Raw genomic sequence first — 18,221 nt, 5'->3', positions numbered from 1 at the left:
GGTATAGCAGAACGCATGCCCCTCGGGGAAGACTGTAAGCTCCTAGGGGTTTCTCTTCGTTGTAAGGGAGGCGATTTGGTGATATCTATTTGGCTACGAGCACTTCCCAATGAGGAAGCACTCCGCAACGTTGATTCCAAGGTCGGAGGATATCGCGCATATTGTTGAATGACCATTTGCGGTCCGCCAAGCTCACCACGGTTGGAGCGATCGGTTGAGTCCATCATAACAGGAAGCGATGTTTCCATCTGAAACTCGGCGATTTGGAGAGACAGACCTCTATATTTAATTGTAGAATAGAGCTAGACACGCGATGCAGACAAACAATCATGCGGATGCAAGGTCGCATAGGCAAATCGTCATTATCGTCAAATCAGGAGCCGCTGCATAGATGTAGGCTATCTTCAACACAACGGTGTATCGATACAAAGGAAAAATGAAGAAAATCAGATTCTGAGAAGCAATGCGCCGATGGTGTACGGTTCCAGGAGGTTTCCCCTCGAGGTGGCTGGAAGCGCCCATCTTTAAAGCTCAAGCTGAGAATCTATTTTGGGGCCATCTAGTGCTTCCCAATGAGGACTAGTGTTGTGGCCTGAGGGCGGGGTTCCTGCCTGGCTATCACGTGTAAACTAACTCCCAATAAGGCTAGCGTCAATTGGCACCTTCTGTTATCGATAAGTTCATAGCCTTGGCATTCTTGGCGTCTTTGACCTCATCCGTCAATGAAAACCGGACTCACCCGGACCGTCGCCAGGATCAATTTGAGTGACAAGAATTGCAGAGTTGTTGCCTTCGCTTGCCGGTAATAGTTATACTTTGCTCATATTGCTGCGCGCGCGACGTCGTGCGTACAATGTGGCTCAGGTGTCTGCAACCCACTTTCTTATCCTAGCGCGCCCTTATCCGTCATGGCGCCCTCCAGTTCGCGCTCAAGGTCCACTCGCCCTATGCGGTCCAGCCGCACGAAGGTCCAGACCTACCTAGAGGAAAGCTCGTCTCAAGACGAATCAGGAGGTTTGCCCGGATCAAGGCGCGCCTCGTTATCTCTTCGCTCGCGCAGTACAACTCGAATGCCGAAATCCTATCGCGAAGATTCGACGGATGCTAGCTTTGACGAAATTGTGGAAGACCAAGAGCTCGGATCATTGGTAGCTGCGCCGATCGATACGCCAAATCTGGAGGCCGAATCTGTGCCTACTCGCCCCCCAAAACCCCAAGGTCCTCGCCGGGCTGCAACCACCCCGAAACCAAATAAGTCTAAACGATCGAAACCCAGCAGTCGAGTCGGCAGAGCCGTGCACAAACGTGCCAAGATAGATGAGGATGACCCGGTATTCCTTGGATCCGGTGTAATTCCTCCTTGGCAAACTCTCCCCTACCATATCCTTCTTGACATTTTCCTACGTGCGTCGCACCCACTACTTGACGAAAGCCGTTCGGCCCGCAATGACTCTGTCAAGTGGCTAGTCAATGTCGCTCTGCTATGTCGAAGCTTTCACGAACCAGCGCTCGCTGCACTCTATCACTGTCCCCCTCTTCTTCCTACCTACAAGAGCCATGTGCTCCTCTCTCTATTGGCACGCCCACAAGAATCGCTCTCGATGAACTACTCTAGCAAGATCAAACAACTCCATGTTGAAGTTGAACCGGTGCTCATTTATAAAAGTGGGTCTTACGGCTACTTTGACCTTGCTCAGTTAATTGAAAAGACGCCTCGTTTACACACGGTACGACTGTATCACAAAGATGATTACACGGTGGGAATACCTCCATGGCACATTGCTCAATCAAAGTGGACTTATCCAGACGCTGTCTTTTCCGCCCTCGAGAACCGTGGCATTACCCTTCGTAACTGGGACTGGAACAGCCGCTTTCTAGAAACCGATGCGCTTGTCGAAATGATGGTGAAAATGCATTCGCAGCCCGCCTTTCGGGGTCTCAGAGAGCTGAAATTGCTCCACTTTGATAACCAAAACGAAGAAACTTCCGCTGCCAAAGAGGCCAGCCTCCTCGAGGCCCTTGCGATGCTCCCAGAGCTTCAGCGACTGGATTTTACTGAAAGCTCATTGGTTTGCGGTGAAGTCCTGATCAATTTACCAAATACCGTCCGTTCCCTCACGCTGAACAACTGTGATCGATTGTGGTCAGCAGATCTTACAGCCTATATGTCTTTACATGGCACCAATCTTCGAGAGCTCAGTTTAAGTCACAATCGCCATCTCAACATGTCTTTCATCCAAAGTTTGGCTCAGTACTGTGAGAACCTCGAAATTTTCAAAATGGACCTGTCTATGCATGATGCGTCCAGTTACCACGATGTCGAGCCGCACTTTGAAGATCTTCTTGTCCAAACCGAAGTCCCCACGTGGCCAGAGAAGCTCCAAGAAATCGAGCTCACCCAGTTACGCAAATGGGACGACGCTACTGCGGAGGTCTTTTTCACATCGATGGTGAATGCGGCCCCCAAACTTCGAGATTTACGTCGATTGGTCATCAGTGCAATCCTGAAGATTGGCTGGCGAGACCGTGCCACCTTTCGCGAGCGGTGGATCGGTCTGCTCGAAAAAGTCTTTCTGCGACGAAGTATGCCGCCAAATCCCAATCTCCGTTCCCTTCAGAAGCGCTCGCTCAAACCAACCATATTAATCGCAAGTAATGGACCCGATGAATCGGGAGCTGGAGTTGATGATCTGCGACCATCCACGGCTGATAGTGGACGATCGACTTCCTCCAAACGCCAAAGCACTCGGCTGGCACATCAAAAATTCAACGAAATTGATGATGCTGCTAGTGGTTCTTCATTATTCGGGACCCCGCAGCCCGAATCCGGGAAGATACAGGGAATGTGCGATGTTGTAAACATTCGGATCGACAACCAGCGGCCGACTGAGTTGCAGTTCAATGAGAACGATTTTCTTGACGATGAACTTAGCGGTGACGAGGACTGGGATGGCAATGACGCTGACTTCTAGCCAACGCTGCCTTCTTGTATCTATTAATATCTCGTCTCTTGGGGGTCTCCCATGCGTTTAGACAGATATGTTCTTTTTTTTTATGCTGATATGTTTGTATGGTTTGGCGCTGGGGTTGTTTATTCATTTGGGAGGGGGTCATCGGGATAAACAGGAGCTACTTCGTTAAAACTTTAGCGATTTATGAGAAATATGATATGCAGAATATTCCATTCCATTATATCAATGATCATAAGTCCATCCTGACACATAGCCAGAGCTTCATAAAAGCGGCAAATCAAATAGGAAAAGCCCATACAAGCGGTGTTGACTCGGTCTGTGCACGGCGATCAAAGGCCAAGCCCCACAAGATCGTCTTATCTTCCTCGTTAAACCTCTTTATCCCACACCTTTCTGCTCTTGTAGATTTAAATTTTACCCTGGATTTGGATGTGATTTCTGTTCGTTATTCTGACAACGGATTCTGTTCCGAGATGGCGCCAGAGGCCCCAGCGGATACCGCAGGCCCGTCCTCCCCACCACCTCAACTTCCAGAGGGCTGGTAAGTTAACCTGAAAATCGAAGGACCTACTGTATTCTAACAATAATAACCGGCAGGCTCCCTCAATGGGAAGGTGTCGGACGGAAATGGTATTACGTACAGCGGACGACTGGGAAGTCGCAATGGGAAATTCCGACCGAACCGATAGTTTTGACCCCGTCAACAACACCGACACCGAGCGGGGCAGGGCCATCACAGGAGCCAACATCGCATCCGACAAGCAACCTTTCTCGAGAAGTGGAGTCCGTGGATACAATGGCAGGCGGAACGTACTCCGTGGCGGACAGTGCGAGAATTTCCGTAGGGAATCGCGCTCATTATGTCTGCGTAAGCATTGCAAGAATGGCACTGATGGTGGGATAGAACTCCCTTGACTCCCATATATACGGACAGTCGGACAATCCAACTTATGGGTCTTCCGGGGTACCAGGTTGGTATTCGAATCAAACGGGTCAACACTTGCCCGGCGGATATGAGCAGCTCGCTGCAAATGCAGCCGGATATGGGCCGGTATGTTCAAATGTTCGAGTCAAATGTTGATTGATTGTGGTACTTATTTGTCTCTAGAATCCATTGCAACAGGGTCCTGTCGGACAGGTGAATGGTGTTCAGCCCACATTTTATGGGAACCAGACACATCCAGGATATCAAATCACGGGTCCGCACATGGGCCAAAGTATCTCCTCATCTGCGTGGAGTAATAATCCAGGTACATATCAGGGACACCCAGGCAGTTATAACATGACGCAACATGCACAATCCTTCCAAAGATTTTCTGCAGACCCTGCTGGGTTGCATAACCAACAGCCACCAGCGTCGTGGTCAATAACCAACAATCCACAGGGCCAAATGGCAAATTCGATGCGTGTAGCTCCCAATTCCCAGCCGCGGTGGCAAGGCCATCCGAACGCCCCTGGCGAGAGTGTCTCGATAAGCTTACACCCGTCGACCCTGCCTAAGCCCTTCTTTGGGCCTTACTCATCCAACCAGCACACGGAACAGTCGTCGCGAGAATTCGATCGCCGCGCCTCGAATTTTTCTCTTGATGGGGAAGGGCAACCCTACCAAACTTCTGTGGATAGCTTCCCCAGCCATTCATCGCACTCTATGCTTGACCAAGGTAGATTCGGGCAAAGTCAACCAGACCCACGTTCCCATCCGCAACATTCTCACGCGGACCCTGCATTGCAGGGATTTTCACCACTGCAGCATGTGCAGAGTCAATATCAACAGCAGCATATGATACGAACACAGCCAGGACCACATCAAGCCATTCTTGCCCAGGGCCAGCAGCAATATCATAACCCATTGGCGCAAGTCAGTGGTAACCATTACTTTTCGCAACATCAATCTGGTCCTGGCAATGGGACAGCGGGTTTTACTGAAACAACACACGTTCACCAAGTTCCTTCTGACCGGTCAAGTCATTGTCCCAATCATCTTGAACCTTCGCAGGGGAAGACAGGAAGAGTTTCAGAGTCACAATTTGTCAGTGGACCGTGGACCTCGACACCGCCGTCTGCTGGGCAATTGTAGGGATCAATGTGATCTTATGCTCGCTATCAATGGGGGCACAGGATATGATTTCTTTCTTTTTTTTTGTTTTTGAAGCGGCTTCCATGAACATGTTTATCTTCCTGCCGTGTTTATGTTTCAGTATAGATTCCCGGGTTGATCTCTCGTTTGCTTCAATTGAGTTTTGTGCTAAACACTCGGTCCAACTGCTATGAATTTATGTTCCCGAACACGAGCTGCAAGCAGTATACAAATCAAGTATTAGGAACCTTGGGGATTCCTAACTCTGAAAGACGGGCGACGCAAAGAAGACCAGAATCAATATACCATCTACTAGGACGACAAGACAGAGAGCAGTAGGACGAGACTTGAACCACATATCTCAGCTTAATATTCCAGTCGGTTCCACGAAGTGATTGGTCTTCAGTGGAGTAGGTCACGCAAACAGCATGGGAAGGTGCCTGCGGCTTTAATGTTCTGTCCATTCTCTCGACCACTTCTCTCCTCCTTTCTACATCACCATCATCCCCCAAGTCTCCCAATCATCTCTATTCAACAAAACCATTTCTTTTATAACAATGTCTCTTTCCTGGGATCACGAGAGAGACAAGCGGATAAGTTTGCTTGTCTGTAGGATGACAACAGCAGTTCGCGAGATGGTAGTCCATGCGCTGGTCTCGCTCCTAGCCCGCTGTTACTCATACTGACAAGACACTGGTATCAATGGCTAATGATTGACAGTTGCTTGTAGCCATCATGGCCGTCCATGCCCCGCTAAACTATGCTGCCATTGCTGATGCAATGGGACAAGGTGAGTACATGAGACATAGATGCAAAATCTGCTCCTTCTATAATCTCTGCTTTCCTCCTATTAAACCCTTCACGGTACATGCCCATTACACGGACCTGTCTGACAAGATGTAGGTGGCAGCGCTAGGGCTGTGAAGACTCATTTCTACAATCTGAAGGCCCGTCTAGAGGCAAACTCCGAGCAATCCGATACCCACGACAAGGCGGACAAGCCCACCGGCCGTGGCCGAAAGGCTCCTAGAACCCCTACTAAGCGCAAGGCGCCCTCATCCAGCAAGCCTGAGAATGATTCCGCTGACAAGAGCCAGGAGGGGGATGGGGGCGACTCCTGCGAGAGTCCCACTAAGCAGCGTAAGGTCTAAGAGCATTCACTTCTTAGCCCTGGCATTTGATAGGAGGAATTGAATTTGATCCTGACATTTGTGGTGCGGTTTCTGCGGCATAGCGGAGGAAGATGTCTTCTGGCTTTTGTCCTAGGTCTTTCGGGTACCCTGTTATCTACGTGGTATTCTTGATTTGAACCATAGCAGACTTTTCAAACATTTTCATTTTCAAGCAAACTTCGACTTCCTTCGCCCTTGCTATCTTGAGAACGTCTATTCTATACGCGGACGGTGACGATGGAGACAGGAATGCAGACGGCATCTGCCCGGACGCAGACGCAATCTCAGCGTGGAAGAACACAATCAACGCCCTTATTTCTAAAGTGTACCCTTGATATGGCTCAGACGATTCTGAACCTTTGTGATTCTATGTTGAACGGGATAGGCATAAGCCTAGAGCTTCAGTCTATAACGATGAAAGAGTTTGGAGTTTGATTTCTTGCTAAATACTATTCGGACTTCTCGCACTTCGTTCTCACTACTCATGTTAACCCATGTTATTTCATGTTACCCCATGTCACTTTAATATCTTTGAACACTCTTAATTGGTCATAATTCTGTTCTGGTGGTGTTTCAACTACGAAATAATATTTATACGTAGGTACACGTAGTTTTACAGGTTACAGTATCCCACTAGTAATCTATAGAGACGAAGAGAAGGAAGGAGAGTAATAACTTGTTTGTGCGTTTGGAAGTGACGATAAAAAGTTCAGAGCTCGTCTGAGCACTCCTTCAAACTCCCTCTTGACGTTTCTCTTCGTCCATCGCTCGGAAATAATTTACTCGGTTCATAACTCTTTAACTTGCACAAACTCTTTAACTTGCACACATTCTACCAATAGGTACGTTTATTCTCAATTTACTCGAGTACCATATACTCCTAGCCTTCGCGCGATCCATCCAATTTTGTTCTTACCGTCCTTGTCACTTCTGTTCTCGAAGATACTGATATCGTTTACTCTAGCCTGATTAACGCCCACAGCAACAATGAAAATCACCTGGAACGAGAAGGCGGATGCCAAGGTACGTTGTACAGTCTCTCCGCGTTGACCAGTTACCTTTTGTTTGTTCCCTATTTTTGATTACCTTGACCCGGACGGTGATAACCCTGACTTGGACGGCGATGGGCCTGATCCGGACGATGATGAGTTTGACCTGAATGGCGATACTATATCCTTAACGTCTTTTGACATATCGTCCAACATGTCTTTCGGCATGTCTTCTGTTCCCAAGATTGGCCCAGAACTCTCCCAATCCTCTGATTTCAAGAGTTAATTGTTTTTTTTTTCTTTAGTTGCTGGCTGGCATACTTGCTACTAGCCCCACTCCTATCGATTTCAATGCCCTTGCAGAGTACATGGGCGACGGTTAGTACTACGCAGCGAATCCTCAAGCCCTATACTGCAGCCTATTCAATCCTGAACCCCATAGTATGACGCCTATACTTGATGTTGCGCAACTGGTGGCCACCGTCCACCTACATACATACGCATGCTTTGCACCTGCGTATTCTGTATTTATTGTTGATGTGCTTTGCGTCTAGACTATGTGTTCGTTCATTATATACACCCCAGTCCTCGCCCATTGTTGTCTATCATCCACAATTTGACCAGAAAGTCTGCAATGATCTCTCACGTCACCTTCTGCGCCCTTTTCAGCCTTACACATTCAATATACTAACACAGTCTATAGGAGTCACCGCCTGTGCCGTCCGCCACCGCGTAACCCGCCTTCGGGCTAAGGCTACGGAGACGAATGACGGTAGTGGAACTTCTGCTCCTGTTTCGCCAGTGACCAAGAAGCGCCAGCGCAGTACCCCAAAGAAGTCTACCAAGGCCGCTGCCACCCAGTCTAAGGAGGTTGATACTCAGTCTGGCGAAGGCCCGGTTCCCAAGGACGACGAATCTGACATCGATGATGACAAGGGCAAAAAGCCCAAGATCAAGCACGAGGAATCAGAGGAGTAAGTCCCACCAGTTGTGGGTATATCCGCAGAAATTCAGAGGGCTAATCTCGTTCGACACAGTGACCTTTTGCGTGCCGAGGATGCCATCAAGGAGGAACCTTCTTCCTCGGACCTCTAAGTGCGGTCAACGATATCGTGTCTATTTTCTTTTCACGGCGGAGCCACACAACGTCGACATGGTGAAGGTGTCAACATGCTGATGGTATCCAAGATTTATCTGCGGATGTTTTCACAATCTCAAAACTGGGATATGCAATGGAACAATTTACAAGGGGTTATTATCAGATGGATTTACAGCCACTAGTAATGAGCTCGGCTAGTCGGGTCTCTTTACTCGGAATACATGGCAGTTATTGATCCCACTATATTTACATTCGTACAGCCAGAATAGAATAAATGCAGGCGACAACATAATAGAGATTCGATTCAACTATGGATCTTGGCACAATTGGGACAGTTGGGCACCATTCTTTTTTTTCTTTTTCTTTTTTCCTCTGAATGATCAGGTAACACACCCATTGCTGAGAAAAGAAATCACCCAAGGAGGATACCCGACAAAACGCATAAGCAAAGACAAAGCGACACAAAGAAGAGCAGAATCATGGAGAGCCATTGAGTGGATTTCAGTCGCCGGGATACTTGGCGCCTCAGTCCATAGTGGAGGACCGATCGGCTACTTGAGTGGAAGGTCAGAGTCGGAGTCCGGATCCTCAGTATCATCCTTCCCGTTGTCAGCACCCGTGGTTTCCTGAACAGGGAAGCCGGCAAGATGCTGGTCGTCTTCCGCAGCCGTCACTTCCTGGACGGGGGAGTCGGCATGAGGCTCGTTGTCCTCAGCAGTCAGCTTTTGATCTTTCTCCACAATGATCTCCTCGTGATCATCAGCAGCATCTGTGGTTGCGCGCTTGCGCTTGCGCTTTCGAGGAGGGCCAGCAGGAGCCGAAGCATTGTTTGCCTTCTTCTGTGGAGTGTTGCGCTTCTTGGGGGTGACAGGGCTTGAGGTGCCGGAGGCGGCGACGCTAGGGTTGCGAGCGCGAATTTTCTCCTTGATTTTGGTCAACCGCTCCTTAATGGCACGAGGAGTCGGTTTTTGATCCTCATCTTGGACAGCTGTGAGAATGTTAGAAAGACGATTTTTGGCGATGTAGAATTGATTACGACTGCGGAACGGAGAACTTACGCCATGCCTCGGCGACCTTGGCCGCATCGACACTCAGTTGATGGGTTTGGATGATCGTGGTAAGCAGCGGTATAAAATAAGGTGCGTAAGCCACAGTTATCATTATCAGATTTTATGCAGTCCATGAGCATAGACTGAGGAGGGGAGGTTCCAGGAGAGTTGAATAGTAACAGGAATCTAAAGAAAAGTGCAGTTGGAAATGATCAAATTGAAATTCAATCTGAAAATGATAATGTATGTCTCTCACAAAGGCATGAGCCTCAATTTGCCTGGCCAGGCATAGTGCAAAAGCCAAGATAATGACCCCGGGAGAAGATCAGCCTAGACAGATCGACCACCTTGGTCCGGGCATTGTGATTGAAGTGGAGTGATAGTGAAATAAAAAGAAAAGTTAACTTACGGCTTGGTCAGCGATCTCATCCCACTTGACCTTTCCCATTGTGATGGTGCGAGTGGTTTGTGGTTTGCGGTGTGATAGGATGGACACAGAACTTGTAGATGAGTTGAGTGCGACTTGGGCAATCTCGATAGATGACTAGCGATCGAGATGGAGGAGGAATGAGAAGAGGAAGAAGGTGAAGGCTAAAACAAACAATTTAAAGCGTTCACCTGCGCAGAACGAGTCTCGGCGCTTACTCGTTAACACAAACGACCTTGGGACCACGAGATCAAACGATTCTGCTTGAGATTGACAGGTGCCCAGGGGCTGGGCTATGCTCAGTCGTATACCTTCTCTCTACCTACATACCCATGTAGCTATGTAGCTCTAACTTGAGATACAGATGCACCCAGGTATTGGTATATAGTTTGGCCTTTGGAAGCCCTCACGCTAGAAGACCCCATTAGGCAATAAATACAGTATATGATCTTGGGAATAAAACCTATTTCTGTCTTCTGTGCACCTTAGTAGCTCATCCTCTTCAATATAGACATACAATGTGCGCTTTGTCTCCTTGCGGAAGGGGGAAACGATTTCATCGACATTATCATAGTTTGTCCCTCACACATCGCTCTGATCTCTAAGCTATGCTTATATGAAACTTTGCTGTATTCCGCTCATCTCTCTGAGCAGTCCTAGGTCCGTTCATTTGCAACACGCCTTCTCATAATTGGAGCCGGGGCCAGTGGTAAGTCATCTTGCCCAGATAGGTGCGGGGATTCAGTCAGACCGTTGCTGAGTTCACTTTCTCCACGCTTAGATCCTGCCGAATCATGACCGGGGTCATCGGGGTCATCCTCCTCCACCGACTCCTGGACACGGTTGAGTCCACCTGGGGTTCGGTTACTCGGCTGGCCAAGCTGCATATCTTCATGAGCCGAGGAGCTGGACAAAGGGTTGGGGCCGGATGCGAATATCGCATCAGACGAGGCCAGGTGGTGGTGCAATCGTTTGGATACAATTTTGGTGCGTCTCGTTGGTGAAGGAGATCGACGACGATATCTAGGCTGCGATACACGATCAGGAGATCTTGATCGGGGGCGGCGTTGAGAAATGCGAGAGGACTCGATATTGCTATCATTGTCTTGGCTTGGGGCTGTGACGCCTGAAAACAAACTGCGCTGCAACCAGTCTCCGACACCGCGGCTTCTTTCAAGTGGAGTCAGCTCCCGGGTCTTCGAATCCCACAGCTGCGGGGAAGGGCTTGCTTGTGGTAGCGTGGGTTTCTCGCTGTCGGATGAACCCTGGTATCGTGGCGTGTCACGACCAATATCTTGATTACTAGGCCCAGCTACCGAAGCCTCAGCCCCAACGCCGCTAGCATGAGAGACATCTAGTTGCCGGTCAACTTCCGGAGACTTCTGACGCCAACCGGCAGCCCGCCGCTTAACAGACAACCATGAATACTCGCGACCGGTCTGTTCACTGAACCGCGATGCGAGATTCACCCAGAACCCTTTCAGTGGTGCCCCGGCATTGGACACAGAGGGCAACTCTTGTTCATATAGTCTCTTTAGAACACTCTCTTGCGCAAGTGTAAGCTTCTTGCCACGGCCTGTGCTAGGGCGGTGATCGACTACTATGTCGCTGAGCTTGGTTCCACGGGCTGATGCAAGATCCATTGGGGGAGTCACTGGAGCCGATGCCGGGTTGTGCGGTCTCAGGTTTGATTGGTGATCATCTGGTCTTGTTTGGCATGGGAACACCACGCTGCTATCGGGTTAGATCAGTTGGCTTGGATGAATGGATAGCTCACAGTTGGACCCACAGATCAATAAGATAAAGAATGTCAGTGGATATATTCTAGCCAAAAGCAGCCTGAATCACTCTGGAAGTGGGTCGGAAAGGTCGGAGTCGCGTCGCGTCGCGTCGCGTCTATCCCGCGTTTTCAGCTCAAGGCACGTGATTGTCGCGAGTTTAATTATCTACATTCAAGGTCCGGTCCTCTTTCATTTTATATTGCTTCCAGTTATTGAAATTTTGGATTACATTTGCTCGAAATGGTTCCAGGGTTACATAACTATCTAACCTGAAGCACAATTTTTTTGTGTGCGATCTGTGAGCTGACATTGCTAGTGAGAGTCAAAGTAATCAATAAATGCAAGAGTTTGCTCATTAAACAACCTGAACGGAGATTTAAAACACTATACAAATACTATCCTATCCAGAATATACCCTATACAGTAAGAAATTAGGACAGAGCAACTGCATCAAGGCAGCCATGCATGAAAGACAGAGAACACGTGAAACACGTGGTCGCAACCCTAAATTAACTACAGTGGTATTGTCTTTTCCTATAGGTTCTTCAACTTGGACATTCAAATTCAATATGAGGGGTATATACGTATGTGTCAACGATCCAACATTTGTCACTCAATAAAAGTCCCGGCAGCACCTCCACTAACGCCAAAAGAGAGCAAAATTCCATGTGGTAGCATTCATCAATCTGGAGACTAGGTCCAGCCGGAACACCTAATGACAGAGCTGAATCCATTGAGAAACGATATCTTCCATGTCATGCGCAACACCCCACTGTGACGATAAACACCGGAAAAGCTTTTGCATGGAGTTAAGCTCATAAAGTAAATTCCTGACAGCACCACCTATTGGAAGTGGAAGAGAGGAAGATCCATTCCCATTCTCCACAAAGCGCTTTGTCTCTGAGCCAGCTGGAGGGCGGATATTCTCATCGCCCAGGTTGAGATCCGAATGGGACAGCAAAGCATCTTGCCAAACGATGTTACGAGGCAAATTCACAGTAGCGACTCCGGCAAGTGAAAAGACAACATATATTGTCGCCGCTGCGAATAGTGAGCTAGGCATGTGCACGACGTGTGCACGGCCACGCGGTAATTGCTCTATGATTTCTTGGATGGCAACCGCGTGGAGGACGGCCCGCCGCGCGTCTTCTGAATTAGCCCATTTGACTAGATCGAAGCCCGGGCGGACGGTTCCGCATCCACCAGAGACATGCTGGGAAATATTGTAGCGCGAGCAGACGTGGCGGGAGAGGGCGGTGGAATCTATCATTGTATCTAGACAGACTGTGTGCCACCGTAGGAGGATTTCTAGTCTCTCTGCTGCGGTGAAGTGGATACTCATGGATATTGTCTCGTGGACTTGAGCTAGAGCTCGTCGGACGTCTGATTGACTAGGTACTCCTACAGCTAGTTCATTGTCATCAGAGTCGGATACCAGAGACCGGAGACCTTCTAGTACCACACGTAGTGCGAAGGCGGAGAACTGGTACTCTAGAGGGCGGAAGCTCCCAACGGGTGGGAAGAGGGAGCGGAAAATCATCCTAAATGAGGACTGATCCGGCTTTTGGGGGTACATATGAGTTAACCATTCATCGGCGGTACTGGCATCAAAGGCTTCCTCGCTGCTAGGGAGGCTGAGTGGGTTTGCAACATGGCGAGAAGAGGCACCATCGCTCGATGTTTGAGCCACGAGCCCGTCCATGACATAGTAGGCTAACAGGACGCGTTGCTGGATTTCCCGCGCAGCCCAGATTCGCCATTGGTGTTCTTTTTCTGCGGCAGGGGCATCGATCGAGGGCAGATTATCCATTGAGTACTGCTCGCTTTCATACATGCCGCAGTGTCTTGCCCATAAGAAGCCCAGCGGATGGAAGACCTGACTGGTGGTTCGAATTGCCCGGTTCTTGGATAGTGCTCCGTATATCTGACCCAGAAGGGCTGTAATCATCAACTGAACACCCTTGCAGGCATCATAGGGGCCACTATGTGTGATTAGGGACTGCCATGAAGTTGATAGTGCGGTATGCGCTAGGTGCCATAGGGCTTCGCCTTTTGCAACAGAGTCTTTGGGGCCCAGGTACAAAGAGCCAATGGCGATGGCATTAAGAAGGAGAGGGTGCGTGCATTCTCGGAAAACAAAAGTTGCACGATGCAAGATTGGGAATGTGGGGATGAAGCGGACGAAGAACATATGGAGACATTCGTCGAGGAATACTGAGGTGATGGATGTCGCTTTGACGGCAGCGGTAACACTCGATGACTAGGAATAAGATATCAGTTCAGCCTGTGCCTCAACCGAGATTTTGACCAGCCTGGCTTCCTCATCTAACAAAATGAAATGCTCAACTCACCGAGCTCGTTACCATCTCTGTGACATCTCGCACTGCTTGATGTCCTCCACCGGACGGTATTGCCCCGACAGAAGACCTACGATCATCGAATGAATTCGGAGACACGAAGTTCATGCCATTGATATCTTGCACGACAGGCGGAAATGGCAAGGTACCAAGCGGCATCTGCCATTGGTCTGTCGTATCCGAGGACATCAAGCTCTGAAACAGGTTTTCCGAATCAGGCCAGACCAATGCAAAGTCCAACTCCGAGGCAATGTTATGCATACCCGCATGATCACCGAGATGAGACTCATCCCACGAGTGACTTGTTGCTGAAGTCGACGCCGGTTCGGCAGTGGAGGCACTACTCGTATCCCAAGAAGCGAGAGAATCTAAAGAGGTAGGCTGTGGCTGCAAGTGGATCTCAGAGTCATTCCTTGCATTTGTAGTACGAGCGTGCAGTTTTTCATGGCGAGTAAGGGCATCTTGTCTAGCAAAAGGCCTTCGACACTCTTTACAAACATATGGTTTAGACCCCGTGTCTAAGTGTTTCAGTCAGCTTTGAGGTGTTGAAATGATGATAGAATTGGAACATACGGCAACGCTCATGTCTCTATAGGGACTCATTAGTTATCTCGTATCGCTTGGCGGTCCCTCTTTCGTGGAGAAGCTGGATTTGAAGGCCAATCTACTCACCCTCAAGTGTTCAGCCTTAGAAAATGATTTCTGGCATACTCGACAAACTAATTTCTTGCCTCCTGGCAGTGCAGGTGCTGTCATTACGCCCATTGACGACATTATGTCGAGGAGAAGGAATATCAGATTATATTGTGGAGAAGGTGATTGTGGGGTGTGGGACTGCTTATGCGATCACGGAATTTATATTTTGCCATTCCTAGGCTTTGAAAATATTTGACTACATAAAAATCCGGCTGAGAATATGTTTACTGTTTTGTAATATCTTGTGAGCAAGGAGGTTTCGGACTCAAAGTCATGGAAGGTGTTTAAGCGTTTAAGCATTCAAGCGGATACAAGCGTGGACCAAGAATGTGTGGCTTTTGTTCTTCGGAGAGAAATTGAAGAACCTCCACGCTGCTAAGACCAAATCCCATCACATGTAGGGCTACGCGGCTTGAATTGGAAATGTCATCCCGAATTAGTATTTCCCTAAGTAAACAGTAAAGCGAAATAGCCGGTCCCAGGCAAATTGCGCCAAGATGTCAAAAACTCTTTCGGTACTTGGCTCGGGATTGTAGCGATGTTGTATAGTAACAAGCTTCATCGGCTAGCCGTGTTCAAGTGCCATGGTGGTGCCTTGTGAGCGACCCCAAGACAATAATTCCTTTAGCGGCTTTCTGACTCGCTGGGGCCGTCGATTTCCAATCAGGAACTGTGGAGTGCCTCCGCATTTTTCTCCATTTTCTCTCCAACTTCTCTTCAACCTCGCTCCATTTCCTCCTCAAAGGACCCGCAACTGAGCCGAGAACTCCGGAGATTATCTGCTTACCCCAGGAGGAACTCTGACTAGACGAATGCCGTGGTATTAGTGTCTTGGCTATGCACACTCGCCCTAGCCTTTTTCGCCGTGCCTTGCTGATTTCGCGTCCCCAGCAGAAGTATTGTACAGAAGCCCCCAGATCTGTCATTATTCTGTACTTCCACACTTCCTCCGACTATTCTCGCGATAGTCGAAACATCACCTTGGATCATAGATAGAGGGTAACTTGAGTATTTGAGTGCTTCTCGGATTCCATTTTTCTCATCAGGGGACGCAAACAACATGACATCCTTAGAATTGCAATCGAGCTCGTCTCGTCAAGACAAGTCCGAGGAGGTGTCTGGTACCAAAGCCGACATCGATCTCATTGAGAGCGCAGAACATGGACAACAGGGGGCCATCTACGCCGAGTCAATGACTGCTCATCTACCAAAGGCCCACCGAGACTATCTCATGGAGAGACACGGGACCTTGGAACTCGATCCTATTCCCAGTATGAGTCCAGCTGACCCTTACAACTGGCCTGAGTGGAAGGCAAGTCAATATCCTCCTACAAGATGAAAGCAAAAGGTCCCAAATATTAACGTATCAATGCGCAGAAAATGGTTAACCTTATCCTTGTGGCCTTCCACGCTTGTATGGGCACATTTACCGCCGCCGCCATTATCCCTGCCTTTTTAGACCTATCCACAGCGCTCAACGTCGGAATGCAAGACGCTGCTTATTTGACCTCATTGCAAATTGCTATTCTTGGAGTTGCGCCTTTGTTTTGGAAGCCGCTGTCCAATCGATATGGACGGCGGCCTATCTTCCTCCTTTCTCTCATCTGCAGTCTTGTGTGTAATGTCGGCTGTGCCAAAAGCACCACGTATGCCTCTATGGCTGCTTGTCGGGCCCTCGTGTCCTTTTTCATCTCGCCTGCCTCCGCCATTGGCAGTGCGATCGTGATGGAGACCACCTTTAAGAAAGACCGTGGCCGTTATATGGGCGTTTGGACACTGCTGATCACTCTGGGTGTCCCGGTTGGGCCTTTCATCTTCGGCTTTGTCACCTACCGCGCTGGTTATCAATGGATCTTCTGGATCCTCGCAATGGTACGTTCCCGTCCCCGTAGTAGCCAGTAACCGGTCCATGTGCTTATAAATCTAAAGATCAACGGTGGCCAATTCATCTTGTATCTGTTCTTCGGCCCTGAAACACGTTATCTGGGCAGCGGCATCAACAGCAAAGACTCAGCAAGGAAGATTGAGTACATGTCACTGCGACGAATCGACCCCACACCATTCTCATGGTTCGAGTTCGTCAGCCCACTGACAATGGCTCGACACCCATCGATCCTCATCCCAGCATGTGCATATGCAATGGTCTTCCTCTTCGGCAGCGTTCTCACAACCGTCGAGGTACCCCACCTCCTGCAAGAGAAATTCGGTCTTAACTCCGAACAACTAGGCATGCAGTTCCTAGGCGCGATCATCGGCTCCGTAATCGGTGAGCAAATGGGCGGCATACTGTCAGACTTCTGGATGAGTCGGCGCAGCCGACGCATCGGCGGTAAGGCCGAACCAGAATTCCGCCTATGGCTCAGCTACTTCGGTTTTGCGCTCGCCATCATTGGTGTAATTGTCTTCTTGGTCTGCACGCAGGAATCACCCAGCGGACACTGGACCGTCTCGCCCATCATCGGCACCGCTATTGCCGCTGTCGGGAATCAGCTTGTCACCACGGTGATGATCACATATGCTGTCGATTGCTTCCCGCGGGAAGCTGGTAATATTGGCGTGTTTATCACCTTTGTCCGACAGATCTGGGGTTTCATTGGTCCTTTCTGGTATGTCTTCTTTTTCACCATTTTGTTTCGTGGGATCGTCGCTAACCTTGGCTTAGGTTTACCCCCATGTTCGAGAATGCTGGCGTTGCTCCCAGCGCAGGCATTGGGTCGGCGCTGATTGTGATCGTCAGTGTTATTCCCACCGTCTTCTTGCACTGGCGGGGTAAGGGTTGGCGTAGTGAGGAGTAAAGGGAGTAGAAGAGAAATCGACATCGGTTGGGGTGTTTCGCGCGCAGACGTTTCGTGAACATTGCTTTGGATTTGGCTTTTAAAGGTTCGGGTTCATATCGGTTAACTCGGGATCAAGCACGGCAAGGTGGTTCCAGACTGTACATAACTTGATACATAGATTAGATAATTCTTCAAAGATATTTGGCAATCGGGGGTAGAAATTATCTGCGGTTAGTGCATAACAGGTATTAAGAAAACTGGTTGACTTCTGTATCTCACCATCTGTAGGGATGTGTATAGTTAGAAGCATCGAATTTTGATAGCTCGAGGAACTGCGAGATTGGTGTAAATAAACGAAGAAAAATAAGAGCTAGAACTTGAAATAATTAATAGAAATTCAGCAAAAACTCTTCACAGAAAAAAAAAGCTGCGGGCTGTCTTCTAAGAAAAACCACTCCGAACGGGGACAACTCGGCACACCGAGTCGGTATAATTCCGAAGCGCTGAAATCGAGCCATCCCGGGTCAACGAGGCCCACGGGTCTTATCAGACCACTATCGGATGAAGAACTCGGCATGCGGTCTGGCTGGAATATATTTCAGCAGATTACTCCGTACTACATAAAGGAAATGCAGGAATGGGTATCTATTCCTATATAGGTTCTACCGTAATGCTCAGATTTTATACAGTGAAAGGAAATCTTCGCTAATCCCAGAGGTATCAAATCCACGGATTCAGGCTACCATTGGCACATTCTTTACCTTTTTCTAAGCACTTTAGCCCTGGTCGCCCTGGTCTACAACAAAAGTGCCCAGTAAAAGATGC

General features: G+C 48.9%; 7 protein-coding genes across 7 annotated transcripts; 4 read left to right on the top strand and 3 right to left on the bottom strand.

The window, feature by feature from the left end:
- Window positions 1–947: 947 nt before the first annotated feature.
- PGRI_073530 (uncharacterized protein) lies at window positions 948–2,972 on the top strand (the record flags this gene model as incomplete). Its single annotated transcript, XM_040795067.1, has 1 exon — window positions 948–2,972. One exon carries the CDS (start codon window positions 948–950, stop codon window positions 2,970–2,972), a length of 2,025 nt encoding a protein of 674 aa, XP_040652744.1.
- A 473-nt stretch (window positions 2,973–3,445) lies between these two features.
- On the top strand, window positions 3,446–6,556 carry PGRI_073520 (WW domain-containing protein; the record flags this gene model as incomplete). Its single annotated transcript, XM_040795066.1, has 8 exons — window positions 3,446–3,513; window positions 3,570–3,813; window positions 3,877–4,023; window positions 4,081–4,830; window positions 4,886–5,045; window positions 5,780–5,839; window positions 5,953–6,189; window positions 6,366–6,556. 8 exons carry the CDS (start codon window positions 3,446–3,448, stop codon window positions 6,554–6,556), a joined length of 1,857 nt encoding a protein of 618 aa, XP_040652743.1.
- Window positions 6,557–7,208: 652 nt separating this feature from the next.
- PGRI_073510 (uncharacterized protein) lies at window positions 7,209–8,305 on the top strand (the record flags this gene model as incomplete). Its single annotated transcript, XM_040795065.1, has 4 exons — window positions 7,209–7,244; window positions 7,516–7,588; window positions 7,914–8,184; window positions 8,248–8,305. 4 exons carry the CDS (start codon window positions 7,209–7,211, stop codon window positions 8,303–8,305), a joined length of 438 nt encoding a protein of 145 aa, XP_040652742.1.
- Window positions 8,306–8,860: 555 nt separating this feature from the next.
- On the bottom strand, window positions 8,861–9,470 carry PGRI_073500 (uncharacterized protein; the record flags this gene model as incomplete). Its single annotated transcript, XM_040795064.1, has 2 exons — window positions 8,861–9,297; window positions 9,368–9,470. 2 exons carry the CDS (start codon window positions 9,468–9,470, stop codon window positions 8,861–8,863), a joined length of 540 nt encoding a protein of 179 aa, XP_040652741.1.
- A 971-nt stretch (window positions 9,471–10,441) lies between these two features.
- Window positions 10,442–11,428, bottom strand: PGRI_073490 (uncharacterized protein; the record flags this gene model as incomplete). Its single annotated transcript, XM_040795063.1, has 1 exon — window positions 10,442–11,428. The coding sequence occupies one exon, from the start codon at window positions 11,426–11,428 to the stop codon at window positions 10,442–10,444; it is 987 nt and encodes a 328-aa protein (XP_040652740.1).
- Window positions 11,429–12,278: 850 nt separating this feature from the next.
- Window positions 12,279–14,526, bottom strand: PGRI_073480 (uncharacterized protein; the record flags this gene model as incomplete). Its single annotated transcript, XM_040795062.1, has 3 exons — window positions 12,279–13,826; window positions 13,918–14,310; window positions 14,497–14,526. The coding sequence occupies 3 exons, from the start codon at window positions 14,524–14,526 to the stop codon at window positions 12,279–12,281; spliced, it is 1,971 nt and encodes a 656-aa protein (XP_040652739.1).
- A 1,153-nt stretch (window positions 14,527–15,679) lies between these two features.
- PGRI_073470 (uncharacterized protein) lies at window positions 15,680–17,414 on the top strand (the record flags this gene model as incomplete). Its single annotated transcript, XM_040795061.1, has 4 exons — window positions 15,680–15,890; window positions 16,091–16,491; window positions 16,549–17,225; window positions 17,282–17,414. 4 exons carry the CDS (start codon window positions 15,680–15,682, stop codon window positions 17,412–17,414), a joined length of 1,422 nt encoding a protein of 473 aa, XP_040652738.1.
- Between the last annotated feature and the right edge of the window lie 807 nt (window positions 17,415–18,221).

This window comes from Penicillium griseofulvum (genome assembly GCF_001561935.1).
Source record: "Penicillium griseofulvum strain PG3 chromosome Unknown contig_6, whole genome shotgun sequence".
NCBI lineage: Eukaryota > Fungi > Ascomycota > Eurotiomycetes > Eurotiales > Aspergillaceae > Penicillium > Penicillium griseofulvum.
The sequence above is the reverse complement of the archived record's forward strand: the minus strand, read 5'-3'. Positions and strand labels throughout refer to the sequence as shown.